Source organism: Pseudophryne corroboree, chromosome 10, assembly GCF_028390025.1.
Source record: "Pseudophryne corroboree isolate aPseCor3 chromosome 10, aPseCor3.hap2, whole genome shotgun sequence".
NCBI classification, from domain to species: domain Eukaryota; kingdom Metazoa; phylum Chordata; class Amphibia; order Anura; family Myobatrachidae; genus Pseudophryne; species Pseudophryne corroboree.
Genome location: NC_086453.1, coordinates 73,893,810 through 73,910,525, shown reverse-complemented (window position 1 = coordinate 73,910,525; position 16,716 = coordinate 73,893,810). Strand labels below are relative to the sequence as shown.

The window sequence follows — 16,716 nt, the reverse complement described above, 5'->3', positions numbered from 1 at the left end:
TAGCTTCTCTCCCCTTAGTCACACGTAGCAGTGAGTCTGTTGCCAGCAGAAGCTCACTGAAAATAAAAAAACCTAATAAATATTTTCTTTAGTAGTAAGCTCAGGAGAGCCCACTAGGAGCACCCAGCTCTGGCCGGGCACAGATTCTAACTGAGGTCTGGAGGAGGGGCATAGAGGGAGGAGCCAGTGCACACCAGGTAGTACCTAATCTTTTCTTTAGAGTGCCCAGTCTCCTGCGGAGCCCGTCTATTCCCCATGGTCCTTACGGAGTTCCCAGCATTTACTAGGACGTCAGAGAAAAATAGCTCCACCTGTGGACCTTTTAAAATGTGTCAGTGAGTAATTAATACACCTGTGCAACTGCTGGGTTACCTGCAAAACATGCACTGTGTGGGGTCCTGAGGACCGAGTTTGAGAACCACTGATCTATATAATCCATGTTATATATTGGTATTTTTATGTTATTTCTAACACTCAAAATTGAGGCAACAGTGCCCCCTACTGTTTCTTAGCATTTATGTATATTTCGTAATATGAACTTTGTACATATGAAATAAGCTTACTCAAGAGTTCTGCAGCCTATATAAGATAGACATTTTCAATGTTAAAGCAGCCTAGACAATTTGGATGAAACATGGACTGCAGAAGTGCCAGGATGATCTTAATATAACTCAGCCTCTAGACACAGTGGGGAAGATGCATTAAGCCTGGAGAAGTGATAAAGCAGTGATAAGTGCAAGGTGATAATGCACCAGCCAATCAGCTCCGATATGTAAATTTACATATTGGAGCTGATTGGCTATTACGTTATCACCTTGTACTTATCACTGCTTTATCACTTTTCCAGGCTTCATACATCTGCCCCAGAGGGTGAGGCTCCTGAGTATGCTGAATTGATCAATAACCTTAGCTAAGTATACAATAGATATATATATATATATATATATATATACACACATATATACACAGAGAGAAAACCACAGCACTCGCCACCCCAGAAGCGGGGTACAGCTATGCACTTACCACTCACAGGGTGGGGTGCATGTAACACAGCACTCTCCACCACAAAAGCAGGGTACACAGCTGTACTTACCACTCATGATGTTACGGTCATCATGAAATACTGTCAGATGTGGAAATAGCTTGTAACATCGATTCCTGATCCCTTCATGTGTTCTGTAGATGTTTCTATGGTGATAGTGTACACAGAAACCGGGAAGCGTCATCGGCTGGGCAGGCTCGTCAGTGTGAGATGACGTGACCGGATGTCCGTCCCCTGGGCACCGGGGAGCTTGCACGAGTGGTGATATATTTGTGTATAAAGGTATGTTCTCTTGTAAGATGTTTATTGCTTCTGATGACGGTTGAAATAAACCGTAACGTTAAGCGCTAGAAGACTCGTGTGGTCCTTTAGCTTTTGAAAAGCCAGTGAGTGCCGCCAATCTGTGTTGGTGTATATATATATATATATATATATATATACTCACATACACCACTTCCACATACATGGTTACTGCTAGAATCCTACACGATATACTTTGTGAGGTCTATTGAGGAAGTGTCAGTATTTACATCCTTGTGATTGTCAAACCAGCTATATATACTTTTTTACTTCATATTTCATATGTGCCAACACCTGAATCTGAACAGTCTTGGTTACAAGATTTAAATATCACATTCAGGCAATTTGTCAAAACATCAACATATGATTGTCAGCATTCCTAAGAGGAATTACAACCAATAGCTCCTATAAGGAGGTCTTCAAATGATGAAATCTTAAACTATCTTCAAGGTAATCTGTTAAAATACTGACATATGATTGCCAGCATTCCTAAGAGGAACTACCACCAAAGCTCATATCAGGAGCCCTATAAAAGACTAATTATTATTTCTATATTTAAGGTTGTGACTTTCTATGCATAAACCTACCAATGGCAAATAAGCCTGTTTTTTTTTTTAATAATCGTTACCCCTGACGAAGTCGATAAGATGAAACGCGTTGGCCTGTCAGTCAAAAGCCATCAACCTAGTCTGTGAAGATCCTCACCTTTTGCAAGGTACGAGCTCAAGAGGGAGTGAGTATCTAGAGTTATCATTGTATAGCAAACACACTGGTTGTATCTTATTGGTATTATTTTAAACACATATTTTGTAAACACTACATGATGAACTGTGTGTGAAATCCATTTGTTCAAATGTATGCTATTAAAATAATTTTTTACTAATTGGTCTTGGGCCTCTTGTTTGGCTGACTACTTGGTGGGGGGTGTCTGTTACAGGTCCCCAGATATAAACATTCTCCAGTATACAATCCAGACCTACGAAAAAAACACTGGAAGAACTTTCGTAAATACGCCTTTATCTAGTGCACTTGGGAATTTGTTTTATCATATATATATATATATATATATATATATATATATATACATATATATACACACACACACACACACACACGTTATTTGTTGAAGTACTTTTCTGGGAATCCACCCATCTGGGTTTCCTCGAACGTAACCCACCTGTAACACGATGAAGACAATTAGCAATCCAAACGGACACATGGGGGGCGGGTGCACAGCAAGATGTGTACAACTCAATGCATGAAATGCGGGAGCAACATATGGACTATTTCCTTTGAACTCTGAACCAGGCGCATCATTTCCGTCAGTTTCACGCAGATCAGTTTATACACAAACATCTCATACAGCGTCATTCAAGGAAGAGTATGGAACAGGAAAAACAGTAAAGGTTAGACCCCACCACGTGAAAGTCTGAAACATCTCAAAGTGTTTATTAAGCATGGCCATAGTTTTTCATATATTCAGAGTATGAATTAAGGAAGAAACAAACAAAAACAAAAATAATAAATTTATTGCATTCGACACACATTGAGTGCCAAAATCAACAAAATCTTGCTTTTGCTAATTTCATAACTTTAGACTTCATTTTATTTCATTATCATTTTATTAAGAAAATGAAAGCAATAACTTCTTGTTGTGCAAATCATATGTAAAACGCGTCGGGCATCAGTAAATCTGCAGCATGAAGCAGTAGTGGTCTGAAATGTTTAACTACTGTGAAGTTTTCTGCTTTCTCACTCATCATACAGATACCAACCGCTTTCCTTGTGTGGGATGCTTTCTGTCTTTAGTCTTATTCAATAAGGAGTGCCAGAGGTATTTGGGAAGCTGAGTAAACCGTGCTCCACATGTGCACTGGAACTGAGATACTAGCGGGTGCAGCCAACTGTGGGCTTGGAGCTGCCGGTAACCTCGCAAGACCTTTCCGCACACGGCGCAGATAAAGGCAGTGCTGCTCAAATGTTCCAACTGGTGTCGGAGAAAATGTAAGGACCCGACAGGGGTTCGTCCACAATCACATTGGTGTTTATTCAGCGTCTTTCTATTTGTGTGTTTGTGCTGGTGCAATTGTAGCCGCCAGGCTTGGTAAAAGCGCGTGCCACAGTCTCGACATCTGCGTGGGGGCTTGGGCCGTTTTAGAAGTCTTGCCACCAATGCATATGGCAATATCAGTGGAAAGTAAATTGGTGGCTCCTTTGGTTCCGTGGTAATGAAAGAACCAACTTGAGGCCTGGGTGTGATCTCTTCATCATCTCCGGTAGTCCTTAAATCCTCTACATTTTGGATTAAATGGCGACCTTCAGCTAACAAGACCTCACACACATCTTCTGTCCCGACCACAAGCTCAAAGATGTATTCTGGAACCAGAGTAGAAGGCCTTTGTTGGTTGGAGTCTACCTGATTAGAGTTTGGATTATCTCCAGAATCTTCACTGCTATTTGGCTTTTCCCCGTTTGTATGAAGGTCGCCCAAATTTAAATGCTTGACTTGGCCACTGAAGCCTTGAAAATTACTATTATCATCATGGACATCGGAGAAGGTGATACCGTCATCATGGTCTCTATCAGTTGGCCTATTTTGTTGATCCTCTACATCTGTGATGTCACCTACCTCCACGTATTCCTCTCCTTCCATAAGGACCATTTGGGCCTCAGCTTTAACGCTTTTCAGAAATTCTCTCTCTTTCGTATGCCAACGAGTGTGGTTGGAAAAGGAACAGCTCTTATTAAACACTCTCCCACAAAGCTGGCAGCTGAAAAGAATAATGGTACTAGTGTTCTTCTCACTACTCTTCAGATGTTTTACCGACATGGAAGGAACTTGTTTTGCCAGTCTACTACTTTCCTGGTCTCCCCGTGCTGGCTTTGGAGTCGGACTAGTCACAGTAGATACAGTTTCACTTTCTTTCAAATGCCAGCGAGTGTGAGTGGCATATGAACAATGCTTATTGAATACTGCACAGCAATACTCGCATGTAAAAGTTTGAGATGATTTGTGGGAGTTGACTGGGTTCGAAGCAGCATCATGTAGAGCGGTCCAACCAGGTTCCTGGTCCTCTGTTACTTTAGCCCTTTCCACTGTGCTAGTCACAGAAGATGCAAAATCTCGCTCTTTCATATGCCAGCGCATGTGGGTGGCATATGAACATCGCTTATTGTAAACTCTCTTACACTGCTGGCATTTGAAAATTTCAACCGTTTTACCAGGGAGGGTAGCTGAACTGACAATATTCTCTCTGCTGTTCCCAAGAGACCTCATAGAATCAGAGTTATTACAGAAACTCTTCAGTTTCTCTGAAGGGGAAGGGATGTGCTCAGAGTGACTGTCCGAGTCTTGTTCCACTTTTACTAATGATGGTACTGGAATGGTATTTTGAGAAGCATTCAAGTTTGGTGAAACAAACATCCTAGTCTCCTCATTGCGGCAAACGTGAAACTCTAGATTGCATATACTCCTAAACTTGCGTCCGCAGCGGTGACAAGTAACAGTACCTTTAGAAGATATTTTGTTGGCAGATACTAACGTGCCATCTCCAGGGAGACCCTCCTGATTCCATGTCTGCATGTCCGACAGGTCTACTTCCATTGCAGTACTGGACAGATCTGCATACTCCTCTTCATTCTTGTAATGTCCCTTTAGACTTTGAAGCTGCTTTTGAGCTTCAACACACATGCTCTCTAACCTATTCATAGACTCCTGGTTTTGTTCACTCTTCTTTGCTGAAACATTATTTTTCTTGCCGCTATTGGAAAAATTATAACCTACATTGCAGACTGGCTGCTGAGGAATGCCTAAGGCCGTCTTTATGCATATATGTTTCTCCAGGTTGTACAAACGTCCAAACTGACGTCCACACCTGGAGCATTTGTGGCTTTTCACCCAAGGCTTTACGGTACCGGCAAACTGGGTGTTTGCATTAAAGTAACTATATTTTCCTAATCCCTCTCTACCATCTTCTTCATGGGGCAGAGTGGCAGCAGAATACAGCTCATTGGAGTTAGAGGGAGGGCGACCATACGCTGAGGCCGAGACGATCTCTGCGTGAGAAATTTCCTCTTCTTCAAAACCAGATGCCAACTCAGAAGACTGGTCATGAAGATCGTCATCGTACATGTTTCTCCAAACAGAGTCACCATCAACCTGTACTTCATTCATGTGGAGTTCTCCGTGTAGGCCTTCAGAGGATGACAACAGAGACGTCTTACTTTCCAAGTGTTCTTTCTCCTCAATTAACCTCTTGATGTCAGAACCATAATTTAGTATATCCAGGTTCTTAACCTTGGGAGGTGCGGATAGCACTTGCTGGGAATCCAGACTGTCGTCACTGCTCGATTCTTCAGCGTAATGGAGATGGTGCCATACAGGCAGGTCCATCTTATTCTCCTGGTGGAACACAGAAGAGGAGTAAGATCTAAGCAAGTTCTAAGTTTAACATAAGCAAGTCTGGAAGTTCTAATATGGATGTCTTCTCTTACTTGAGAAATGCTACTTTTGCTAGCACCAACAGCTCACTAAATACTACACTGCGTAACCTGCCGCTACTCTACAGAGTGGAACACAGCTATTTGAAACACATTGATCACAAGGCCCAAAATTAGCACAGGAGGGGTTTCCTTATAACACTTAGGTCTCAGGGCATCACCATTTAAAAACACAGTCACTTTTTAGATCATGTTTGTCTATTTATGTATGCACATTTTTTTCACATACTCTCTACCTTTAAACTCATAGTAGGGACCTTCACATACCTACACTTTATATCACTTTACTATCACTATATTTTAGTGTGATGCCCTGTCTGGATCATGTTTGGGGGTTCCCTGCGTTCCGGATGTTGGCCCCATAGTGTTAGGAACCTGCTCGACAAGAGGTGACCTGGACGATTGGTGGCAGGCCGATATCATTGGCCAACGATATACTAACAACCTCTTATGACATATTATATTTTATTATACTGTAATGATCGTTTAGTGCATCTGCACCCCCTTTGTCTGTGTATACTACTTTATACTCAGCAGCATAGCACCTTTCATTACTGGAGGGTGTGCAATTTAGAACCATTTCCCCTAACACTTAGGTCTGCAGGGTCATTTCAATTAGATGTCACATGCAGATGATGCTCAGGATGTGCTGTTGGAAAGCCGGTAACGGCACCCTCCTCCACCACAAAACTGAGCATTTAGATTTACAACCCTGCAGTGGCGTTTATTAAAATACTCAATTTAGGGACTAGCGAAAGGTCAGATGTGTATACTGCACCATCGGCATCGCTCCTAACTGAATCCTCCCCTACAGGATCAGTAAGGTATGACCAAACAGATGATTTCCATTGAAACATCCCTAAGAAGTCACTTGCAGACGTGATCGTTTGATAACCAGGCACAAAATTATGAACATTGCAAAAAAAAACCACACACACATAATAGGATTTTAATACCTACCGGTAAATCCTTTTCTCTTAGTCCGTAGAGGATGCTGGGAACTCCAAAAGGACCATGGGGTATAGACGGGATCCGCAGGAGACATGGGCACACTATAAGACTTTGAAAGGGTGTGAACTGGCTCCTCCCTCTATGCCCCTCCTCCAGACTCCAGTTAGAGAACTGTGGCCAGGGAGACGGACATTTCGAGGAAAGAATTTATTGTTTAAACACGGTGAGTGTCATACCAGCTCACACCTTGAACATGCCGCAGAACGTGGCATTCAATAGAACACCAGCTGACGGCATGAAAAATATACAGCAATATGCTGACCGAAAATGTAACACAACCAGTGTGTAAACACGACCAATAATAGCATACCGCAGGCCATGGCATGAATAACGTCAGCAACAGACCTGACTGAAAAGAAACACCACATGAGTGTAACCACAACCAATAGCTGCAGATACAGTACGCACTGGGACGGGCGCCCAGCATCCTCTACGGATTAAGAGAAAAGGATTTACCGGTAGGTATTAAAATCCTATTTTCTCCTACGTCCTAGAGGATGCTGGGAACTCCAAAAGGACCATGGGGTTTATATCAAAGCTCCAGACCGGGTGGGAGAGTGCGGACGACTCTGCAGCACCGATTGAGCAAACCTAAGGTCCTCATCAGCCAGGGTATCAAACTTGTAGAACATAGCAAAAGTGTTTGAACCCGACCAAGTAGCTGCACGGCAATTGAACCGCCGAGACTCCTCGGGCATCCGCCCAAGAAGAGCCCACCTTCCTGGTAGAATGGGCCTTCACTGACTTCGGTAACGGCAATCCAGCCGTAGAATGAGCATGCCGAATCGTATCACAGATCCAGCGTGCAACAGTTTGCTTAGAAGCAGGAACCCCAATTTTGTTGGGAGCATACAGGATAAACAGAGCCTCTGTTTCCCCAATCTGAGCCGTTCTGGCGACATAAATATTCAAAACTCTGACTACATCGAGAGACTTCGAATCAGCCAAAGCTTCAGTAGCCACAGGCACCACAATAGGTTGGTTCATGTGAAAAGCAGAAACCACTTTTGGCAGAAATTGTTGCCGAGGTTCTCAATTCCGCTCTATCTACATGGAAGATCAAATAGGGGCTCTTGCGAGACAAAGCCGCTAATTTCCGACACCCGCCCTGCAGACGTCAAGGCAAATAGCATGACCAGTTTCCAAGTAACAAAATTTAACTCAACCTTTCATAAAGGTTCCAAGCAGTGTGACATAAGAAACTGCAACACCACGTTAAAGTCCCATGGTGCCACTGGGGGCACAAATGGAGGTTGGATATGCAGCACTCCTTTCATGAAAGTCTGAACTTCTGGAAGGGTGGCCAATTCCTTTTGAAAGAAAATTGTTAAGGCCGAAATCCGCATTTCAATGGAGCCTAACTTTAGGCCCGCATCCACACCTGCTTGCAAAAAATGGAGAAACGACTCAGCTGAAATTCTTCCGTAGGAGCCTTCTTGGATTCACACCAAGACACACACTTCCTCCAAATACGGTGGTAAAGCTTCGCCGTTACTCCTTTCCTAGCCTGAAGCAATGTGGGAATGACTTCACTGGAAATACCCTTTCGGGCTAGTATATGGCGTTCAACCGCCATGCCGTCAAACGCAGCCACGGTAAGTCTTGATACACACCCGGTCCTTGCTGTAACAGGTCCTCTCGTCAAGGAAGAGGCCAAGGATCTTCTATGAGTAAGTCTTGTAGATCTGGATAACAAGCCCTCCTTGGCCAGACCGGAACCATGAGGATCGCCTGAACCTTTGTTTATCACCTTCGGAAAGAGTGAAAGTGGAGGGAACACATAGACCGACTGAAACACCCACGGTGTCACAAGGGTGTCCACTGCTATTGCTTGAGTGTCCCTTGACCTGGAACAATATCCCTGAAGTTTCTTGTTGGGGCGAGACACCATCATGTCTAATTGTCTAGTTTCTTGTTGGGGCGAGACGCCATCATGTCTAATTGTCTAGTTTCTTGTTGGGGCGAGACGACATCATGTCTAATTGTCTAGTTTCTTGTTGGGGCGAGACGCCATCATGTCTAATTGTGGAATTCCCCAAAGACTTGTCACTTCTGTGAAAACTTCTTGATGAAGACCCCACTCTCCTGGATGGAGATCGTGCCTGCTGAGGAAGTCTATTTCTCCGTTGTCTACACCCGAAACGAAGACCGCTAGTAGAGCGTTTACATGCCTTTCTGCCAAGCGAAATTTTTTTGCGTCTTCTGCCATTGCCGCCTTGCTCTTTGTTCCGCCCTAGCGGCTTACTTACGCCACTGATGTTAAGTCGTCCGACAGAATTAAGACGGGCAGATCGCGAAGAAGACTTTCCGTTGTAAAAAGCTCTTAATTCAAGAATGCTTATTGCAGACAAACTTTCCGGCTTGACCTTTTTCCCCTGGAAATTCTTCCCCTGGAAAGGCTGCTCCCCAGCCTCGGGGACTTGTACCCATGGAGACCATGGACACCAGGATCTAATCCTGGATCCCGAACCTTTGTCCCTCTAGGAGGTGAGAACTGTGAAGCCACCGCAGGAGAGATATCCTGGTCCTGGAAAACATTATTTTCCGGTGCATGTGCAAGAGAGATCCGAACGACATGTCCAACTGGTCCCGCAAAAACCACTCTGGCATTTGACCTGCCCACCAAATGGCCTCGAAGGCCGCAACCATCTTCCGCATCAACGGAACGTATTGATGGGTTTACACTGTTGCAAATCTGATCCGACTCTGGATCCTCATATCTCTTACCACAGGAAAAAAACAAACTCTCAACAGTTCAGTATCTAAACTTATTCCCAACTCCGACATCTGCGTCATTGGGATCAACAGCGATTCTCTGTGTTGAAGAACTGTCAGAGAGAAACAACGATTCGTACCACTTGTTTCTTGACCTCGCCTTAGTCAGGAGAGCGTCCCAGTACAGAATAATAAAGGCTCTTACTATTGAAGGAAAACCATCATAATGCCATCACTCCGGTGCAATGGCAATGACAATCCTGAATAGAAAACCCAGGTAAGGTTAATGCGGATGAAATCGTATTTAAACCCTCTTTCTTCTTTTACAGGTTGGAGATCTCTGCCCTGAGAGAGTCCATCTTGTAGTTCAACTTCTTAAGTAGAAATATTTTTGGGATTGTTCTGACCGAGCTGTCCGGGCTCAGAAGCACGAAAAAGCTTGAATGACAGCTTTTTTTTTTGTGACAGGGACAGCAGGACAATGTCCTGATCCAGACCTAATCCAGAGGAGAATCGTCTATTTGAAAATCAGTGAGGGGAATCATCTGGAAACTCCAGTATGTCCCCCTTTGGACTCTATTCTTAACTCACTGGTCCAAGTCCATTCCAGGACTGACTGAAGAGTATTAGACGAGTTCCCACCGGTGTGGGCTCCAGCAAGACAGACCCCGCGACATGCGGTGGATGTGGTAGAAACAGAGGACGATATCTGCTTCTGTGAACTTGAAAAGGCTGCAGACCTCTTGCCTTTTCACCTTCCAGTACCTGCAAAGAAGGGGGAAAAAACGGTATCCAACCGGTCAAAATGACTGCATCCTACAAAAAATGCGTCACCAACCGTTGTGAGGGAACATAGCTCAAGAAGGTATACTTACCAGTGGTATCTGCCGAGATTAACTTAACAAAGCCATCCCCAAACCAGGTTTCACCTTCATAGGGAAGATACTCCAGTATTTCTCTGAGTCAGCCTCAGCATTCCCTTGGTGAATCCACAACGCCCTCCTAGTCGAGACCGCCATGGAATTGGCCTGCGAACCCAAGAGTCCCATACCTCTTGTAGTCGCACGGCAGCATGCTGCAATGTTCTAGATAAGACCCAAATTAAGGAGTATCCCATCTCTCCCCAGGGTAATTATATCGGATGACAAGGTAACCGACCATTTCTGAATACAAGCACTCCCCCATGCGTATGTAATGCAAATAGCCTAAAAGCATATCATTAAAATATCACTTAGCTTCCTGTATACGATCCATTGTGACAGGGCCCCATGCAGACCAGGGGTTCACTTTCACTTTATTCTATCCACGGCAGGAAAAGAATAAACACTCAGACTCCTCGTGAGGATTCGAGACCATCTCGTCACGGCTGACCTAGAGCTTCATCAACAGAGCAACCAGCACATGAGAAGGAATAACTTTACTTCAGCATTCATAATAAATTGTAATATGAATATACACATTTAAGTACACATATACACACATATATCTATATATACACATCTCATAATAAGAATTTACTTACCGATAATTCTATTTCTCGGAGTCCGTAGTGGATGCTGGGGTTCCTGAAAGGACCATGGGGAATAGCGGCTCCGCAGGAGACAGGGCACAAAAAAGTAAAGCTTTTACCAGATCAGGTGGTGTGCACTGGCTCCTCCCCCTATGACCCTCCTCCAGACTCCAGTTAGGTACTGTGCCCGGACGAGCGTACACAATAAGGGAGGCAATTTGAATCCCGGGTAAGACTCATACCAGCCACACCAATCACACCGTACAACTTGTGATCTAAACCCAGTTAACAGTATGATAACAGAAAGAGCCTCTTAAAGATGGCTCCTTAACAATATAACCCGAATTTGTTAACAATAACTATGTACAGTATTGCAGATAATCCGCACTTGGGATGGGCGCCCAGCATCCACTACGGACTCCGAGAAATAGAATTATCGGTAAATAAATTCTTATTTTCTCTATCGTCCTAAGTGGATGCTGGGGTTCCTGAAAGGACCATGGGGATTATACCAAAGCTCCCAAACGGGCGGGAGAGTGCGGATGACTCTGCAGCACCGAATGAGAGAATTCCAAGTCCTCTTTTGCCAGGGTATCAAATTTGTAGAATTTTACAAACGTGTTTTCCCCCGACCACGTAGCTGCTCGGCAGAATTGTAATGCCGAGACCCCTCGGGCAGCCGCCCAAGATGAGCCCACCTTCCTTGTGGAATGGGCCTTAACAGATTTAGGCTGTGGCAGGCCTGCCACAGAATGAGCAAGTTGAATTGTGTTACAAATCCAACGAGCAATCGTCTGCTTAGAAGCAGGGGCACCCAACTTGTTGGGTGCATATAGTATCAACAGCGAGTCAGATTTTCTGACTTCAGCCGTCCTTGAAATGTATATTTTTAAGGCTCTGACAACGTCCAACAACTTGGAGTCCTCCAAGTCGCCAGTGGCCGCAGGCACCACAATAGGTTGGTTCAGGTGAAACGCTGATACCACCTTAGGGAGAAAATGCGGACGAGTCCTCAGTTCTGCCCTATCCGAATGGAAGATTAGATAAGGGCTTTTATAAGATAAAGCCGCCAATTTAGATACTCTCCTGGCGGAAGCCAGGGCCAGTAACATAGTCACTTTCCATGTGAGATATTTAAAATCCACCTTTTTCAATGGTTCAAACCAATGGGATTTGAGGAAATCTAAAACTACATTTAGATCCCACGGTGCCACCGGAGGCACCACAGGAGGCTGTATATGCAGTACTCCTTTAACAAAAGTCTGTACCTCAGGAACTGAGGCCAATTCTTTTTGGAAGAATATTGACAGGGCCGAAATTTGAACCTTAATAGATCTCAATTTGAGACCCATAGACAATCCTGATTGTAGGAAATGTAGGAAACGACCCAGTTGAAATTCCTCCGTCGGAACACTCCGATCCTCGCACCACGCGACATATTTTCGCCAAATGCGGTGATAATGTTTCGCGGTGACTTCCTTCCTTGCCTTAATCAAGGTAGGAATGACTTCTTCTGGAATGCCTTTCCCTTTTAGGATCTGGCGTTCAACCGCCATGCCGTCAAACGCAGCCGCGGTAAGTCTTGAAAGAGACAGGGACCCTGTTGTAGCAGGTCCCTTCTCAGAAGTAGAGGGCACGGGTCGTCCGTGACCAACTCTTGAAGTTCCGGGTACCAAGTCCTTCTTGGCCAATCCGGAGCCACTAGTATTGTTCTTACTCCTCCTCACCGTATAATCTTCAATACCTTTGGTATGAGAGGCAGAGGAGGAAACACATATACTGATTTGTACACCCAAGGTGTTACCAGTGCGTCCACAGCTATTGCCTGTGGATCTCTTGACCTGGCGCAATACTTGTCCAGTTTCTTGTTGAGGCGAGACGCCATCATGTCTACCATTGGTCTTTCCCAACAGTTTATTAGCATGTGGAAGACTTCTGGATGAAGACCCCCCTCTCCCGGGTGAATATCGTGTCTGCTGAGGAAGTCTGCTTCCCAGTTGTCCACGCCCGGGAAGAACACTGCTGACAGTGCTATTACGTGATTCTCCGCCCAGCGAAGAATCTTGGCAGCTTCTGCCATTGCACTCCTGCTTCTTGTGCCGCCCTGTCTGTTTACATGGGCGACCGCCGTGATGTTGTCCGACTGAATCAACACCGGTTTTCCTTGCAGGAGTGGTTCCGCCTGGCTTAGAGCATTTTAGATTGCTCTTAGTACCAGAATGTTTATGTGAAGAGACTTTTCCAGGTTCGTCCATACCCCCTGGAAGTTTCTTCCTTGTGTGACTGCTCCCCAACCTCTCAGGCTGGCGTTCGTGGTCACCAGGATCAAATCCTGTATGCCGAATCTGCGGCCCTCCAATAGATGAGCCTTTTGCAACCACCACAGAAGATATACCCTTGTCCTTGGCGACAGGGTTATTCGCAGGTGCATCTGAGGATGCGACCCTGACCATTTGTCCAACAGATCCCTTTGGAAAATTCTTGCATGGAATCTGCCGAATGGAATTGCTTCGTAAAAAGCCACCATTTTTCCCAGGACTCTTGTGCATTGATGTACAGACACCTTTCCTGGTTTTAGGAGGTTCCTGACAGGTCGGATAACTCCTTGGCTTTTTCCTCGGGAAGAAAAACCTTTTTCTGAACCGTGTCCAGAATCATCCCTAGGAACAGCAGACGTATCATCGGAAAACAGCTGCGATTCTTGGAATATTTAGAATCCAGTCGTGCCGTCGAAGAACTACTTTAGATAGTGCTCTTCCGACCTCCAACTGTTCTCTGGAACTTGCCCTTTTTAGGTCGTGCAAGTAAGGGATAATTTAGATGCCTTTTTTCTTTGAAGAAACATCTTTTCGGCCATTACCTTGGTAAAAAGGCCCGGGGTGCCGTGGATAATTCAAACGGCATCGTCTGAAACTGATATTGACAGTTCTGTACCACGAACCAGAGGTACCCTTGATGAGAAGGACAAAATTTGGACATGGAGGTAATCCTTGATGTCCAGGGACACCATATAGTCCCCTTTTTTCCGGTTCGCTATCACTGCTCTGAGTGACTTTATCTCGATTTGAACCTTTTATGTAAGTGTTCAAAACATTTTAGATTTAGACTATGTGTCACCAAGCCGTCTGGCTTCAGTACCACAATATAGTGTGGAAAAATAATACCCTTTTCCTTGTCGTAGGAGGGGTACTTTGATTATCACCTGCTGGATATACAGCTTGTGAATTGTTTCCAATGCTGCCTCCCTGTCGGAGGGAGCCGTTGGTAAAGCAGACTTCAGGAACCTGCGAGGAGAAGATGTCTCGACTCTCCAATCTTTACCCCTGGGATAATACTCGTACGATCTAGGGGTCAACTTGCGAGTGATCCCACTGCGCCCTGAGACTCTTGAGACTACCCCCCCACCTTGAGTCCGCTTGCACGGCCCCAGCGTCATGCTGAGGACTTGGCAGACGCGGTGGAGGGCTTCTTTTCCTGGGAAAGGGCTGCCTGCTGCAGTCTACTTCCCTTACCTCTATGTCTGGGCAGATATGACTGGCCTTTTGCCTGCATGCCCTCATGGGAAAGGAAAGATTGAGGCTGAAAAGACGGTGTCTTTTTTAGCTGAGATGTAACTTGGGGTAAAAAAGGTTGGATTTCCCAGCTGTTGCTGTGGTCCCCAGGTCCGATGGACCGACCCCCAAATAACTCCTTCCCTTTATACAGCAATACTTCCATCTGCCGTATGGGATCTGTATCACCTGACCACTGTCGTGTCCCTGACATCTTCTGGGAGATATGGACAACGCACTTATCTTGATGCCAGAGAGCAAATATCCCTCTGTGCATCTCACATACATATATATAGAATGCATCCTATTAAATGCTCTACATGAATAAAATATTTTCAGTCAGGGAATCCGACCAAGCCAACCCAGCACTGCATCTCCAGGCTGATGGCGATCGCTGGTCGCAGTATAACCACCGTATGTGTGTATATACTTTTTAGGATATTTTTCCAGCTTCCTATCAGCTGGCTCCTTGAGGGCGGCCGTATCTGGAGACGGTAACGCCACTTGATAAGCGTGTGAGCGCCTTATCACCCTAAGGGGTGTTTCCCAACGTACCCTAATTTCTGGCGGGAAAGGGTATAACGCCAATATTTGCTATCGGGGTAACCCTACGCATCATCACACACTTCATTTTATTTTATCTGATTCAGGAAAAACTACAGGTAGTTTTTTCACTCCCACATAATACCCTTTCTTGTGGTACTTGTAGTATCAGAAACACGTAACACCTCCTTCATTGCCCTTAACGTGTGGCCCTAATGAGAAATACGTTTGTTTATTCACCGTCGACACTGGATTCAGTGTCCGTGTCTGTGTCTGTGTCGACCGACTGAGGTAAATGGGCGTTTTTAAAACCCCTGACGGTGTTTCTGAGACGCCTGGACCGGTCCTAATAGATTGTCGGCCGTCTCATGTCGTCAACCGACCTTGCAGCGTGTTGACATTCTCACGTAATTCTCTAAATAAGCCATCCATTCCGGTGTCGACTCCCTAGAGAGTGACATCACCATTACAGGCAATTTCTCCGCCTCCTCACCAACATCGTCCTCATACATGTCGACACACACGTACCGACACACAGCACACACACCGGGAATGCTCTGACAGAGGACAGGACCCACTAGCCCTTTGGGGAGACAGAGGGAGAGTCTGCCAGCACACACCAAAACGCTATAATTATATAGGGACAACCTTATATAAGTGTTTCTCCCTTATAGCATCTTTTATATATATACAATATCGCCAAAATCAGTGCCCCCCCTCTCTGTTTTAACCCTGTTTCTGTAGTGCAGTGCAGGGGAGAGCCTGGGAGCCTTCTCTCCAGCTTTTCTGTGAGAGAAAATGGCGCTGTGTGCTGAGGAGATAGGCCCCGCCCCTTTTTCGGCGGGCTCGTCTCCCGCTATTTTTGAAGTTAGGCAGGGGTTAAATATCTCCATATAGCCTCTGTGGGCTATATGTGAGGTATTTTTTGCCTCTAATAAGGTTTTTATTTGCCTCTCAGAGCGCCCCCCCCAGCGCTCTGCACCCTCAGTGACTGTTGTGTGAAGTGTGCTGAGAGGAAAATGGCGCACAGCTGCAGTGCTGTGCGCTACCTTTATGAAGACTCAGGAGTCTTCAGCCGCCGATTTTGGACCTCTTCTCTCTTCAGCGTCTGCAAGGGGGCCGGCGGCGCGGCTCCGGTGACCATCCAGGCTGTACCTGTGATCGTCCCTCTGGAGCTAGTGTCCAGTAGCCAAGCAGCAAATCCACTCTGCACGCAGGTGAGTTCACTACTTCTCCCCTAAGTCCCTCGTTGCAGTGATCCTGTTGCCAGCAGGACTCACTGTAAAGTAAAAAACCTAAGCTAAACTTTCTCTAAGCAGCTCTTTAGGAGAGCCACCTAGATTGCACCCTTCTCGTTCGGGCACAAAATCTAACTGGAGTCTGGAGGAGGGTCATAGGGGGAGGAGCCAGTGCACACCACCTGATCTGGTAAAAGCTTTACTTTTTTGTGCCCTGTCTCCTGCGGAGCCGCTATTCCCCATGGTCCTTTCAGGAACCCCAGCATCCACTTAGGACGATAGAGAAATATATATATATATATATAT

The 16,716-nt window shown here is 45.3% G+C and overlaps 1 protein-coding gene across 3 annotated transcripts in view; it reads right to left on the bottom strand.

The window, feature by feature from the left end:
- Nucleotides 1-2,855: 2,855 nt before the first annotated feature.
- LOC134966046 (zinc finger protein 16-like) overlaps nucleotides 2,856-16,716 on the bottom strand; it is a 47,006-nt gene continuing 33,145 nt past the window's right edge. For all 3 annotated transcript variants that reach the window (XM_063942509.1, XM_063942510.1, XM_063942511.1), the window contains exon 3: nucleotides 2,856-5,744. In XM_063942509.1, the coding sequence (XP_063798579.1) occupies nucleotides 3,102-5,744 (2,643 nt within the window). In that variant the 3' untranslated portion in view covers nucleotides 2,856-3,101. The remainder of the gene's footprint in view (nucleotides 5,745-16,716) is intronic.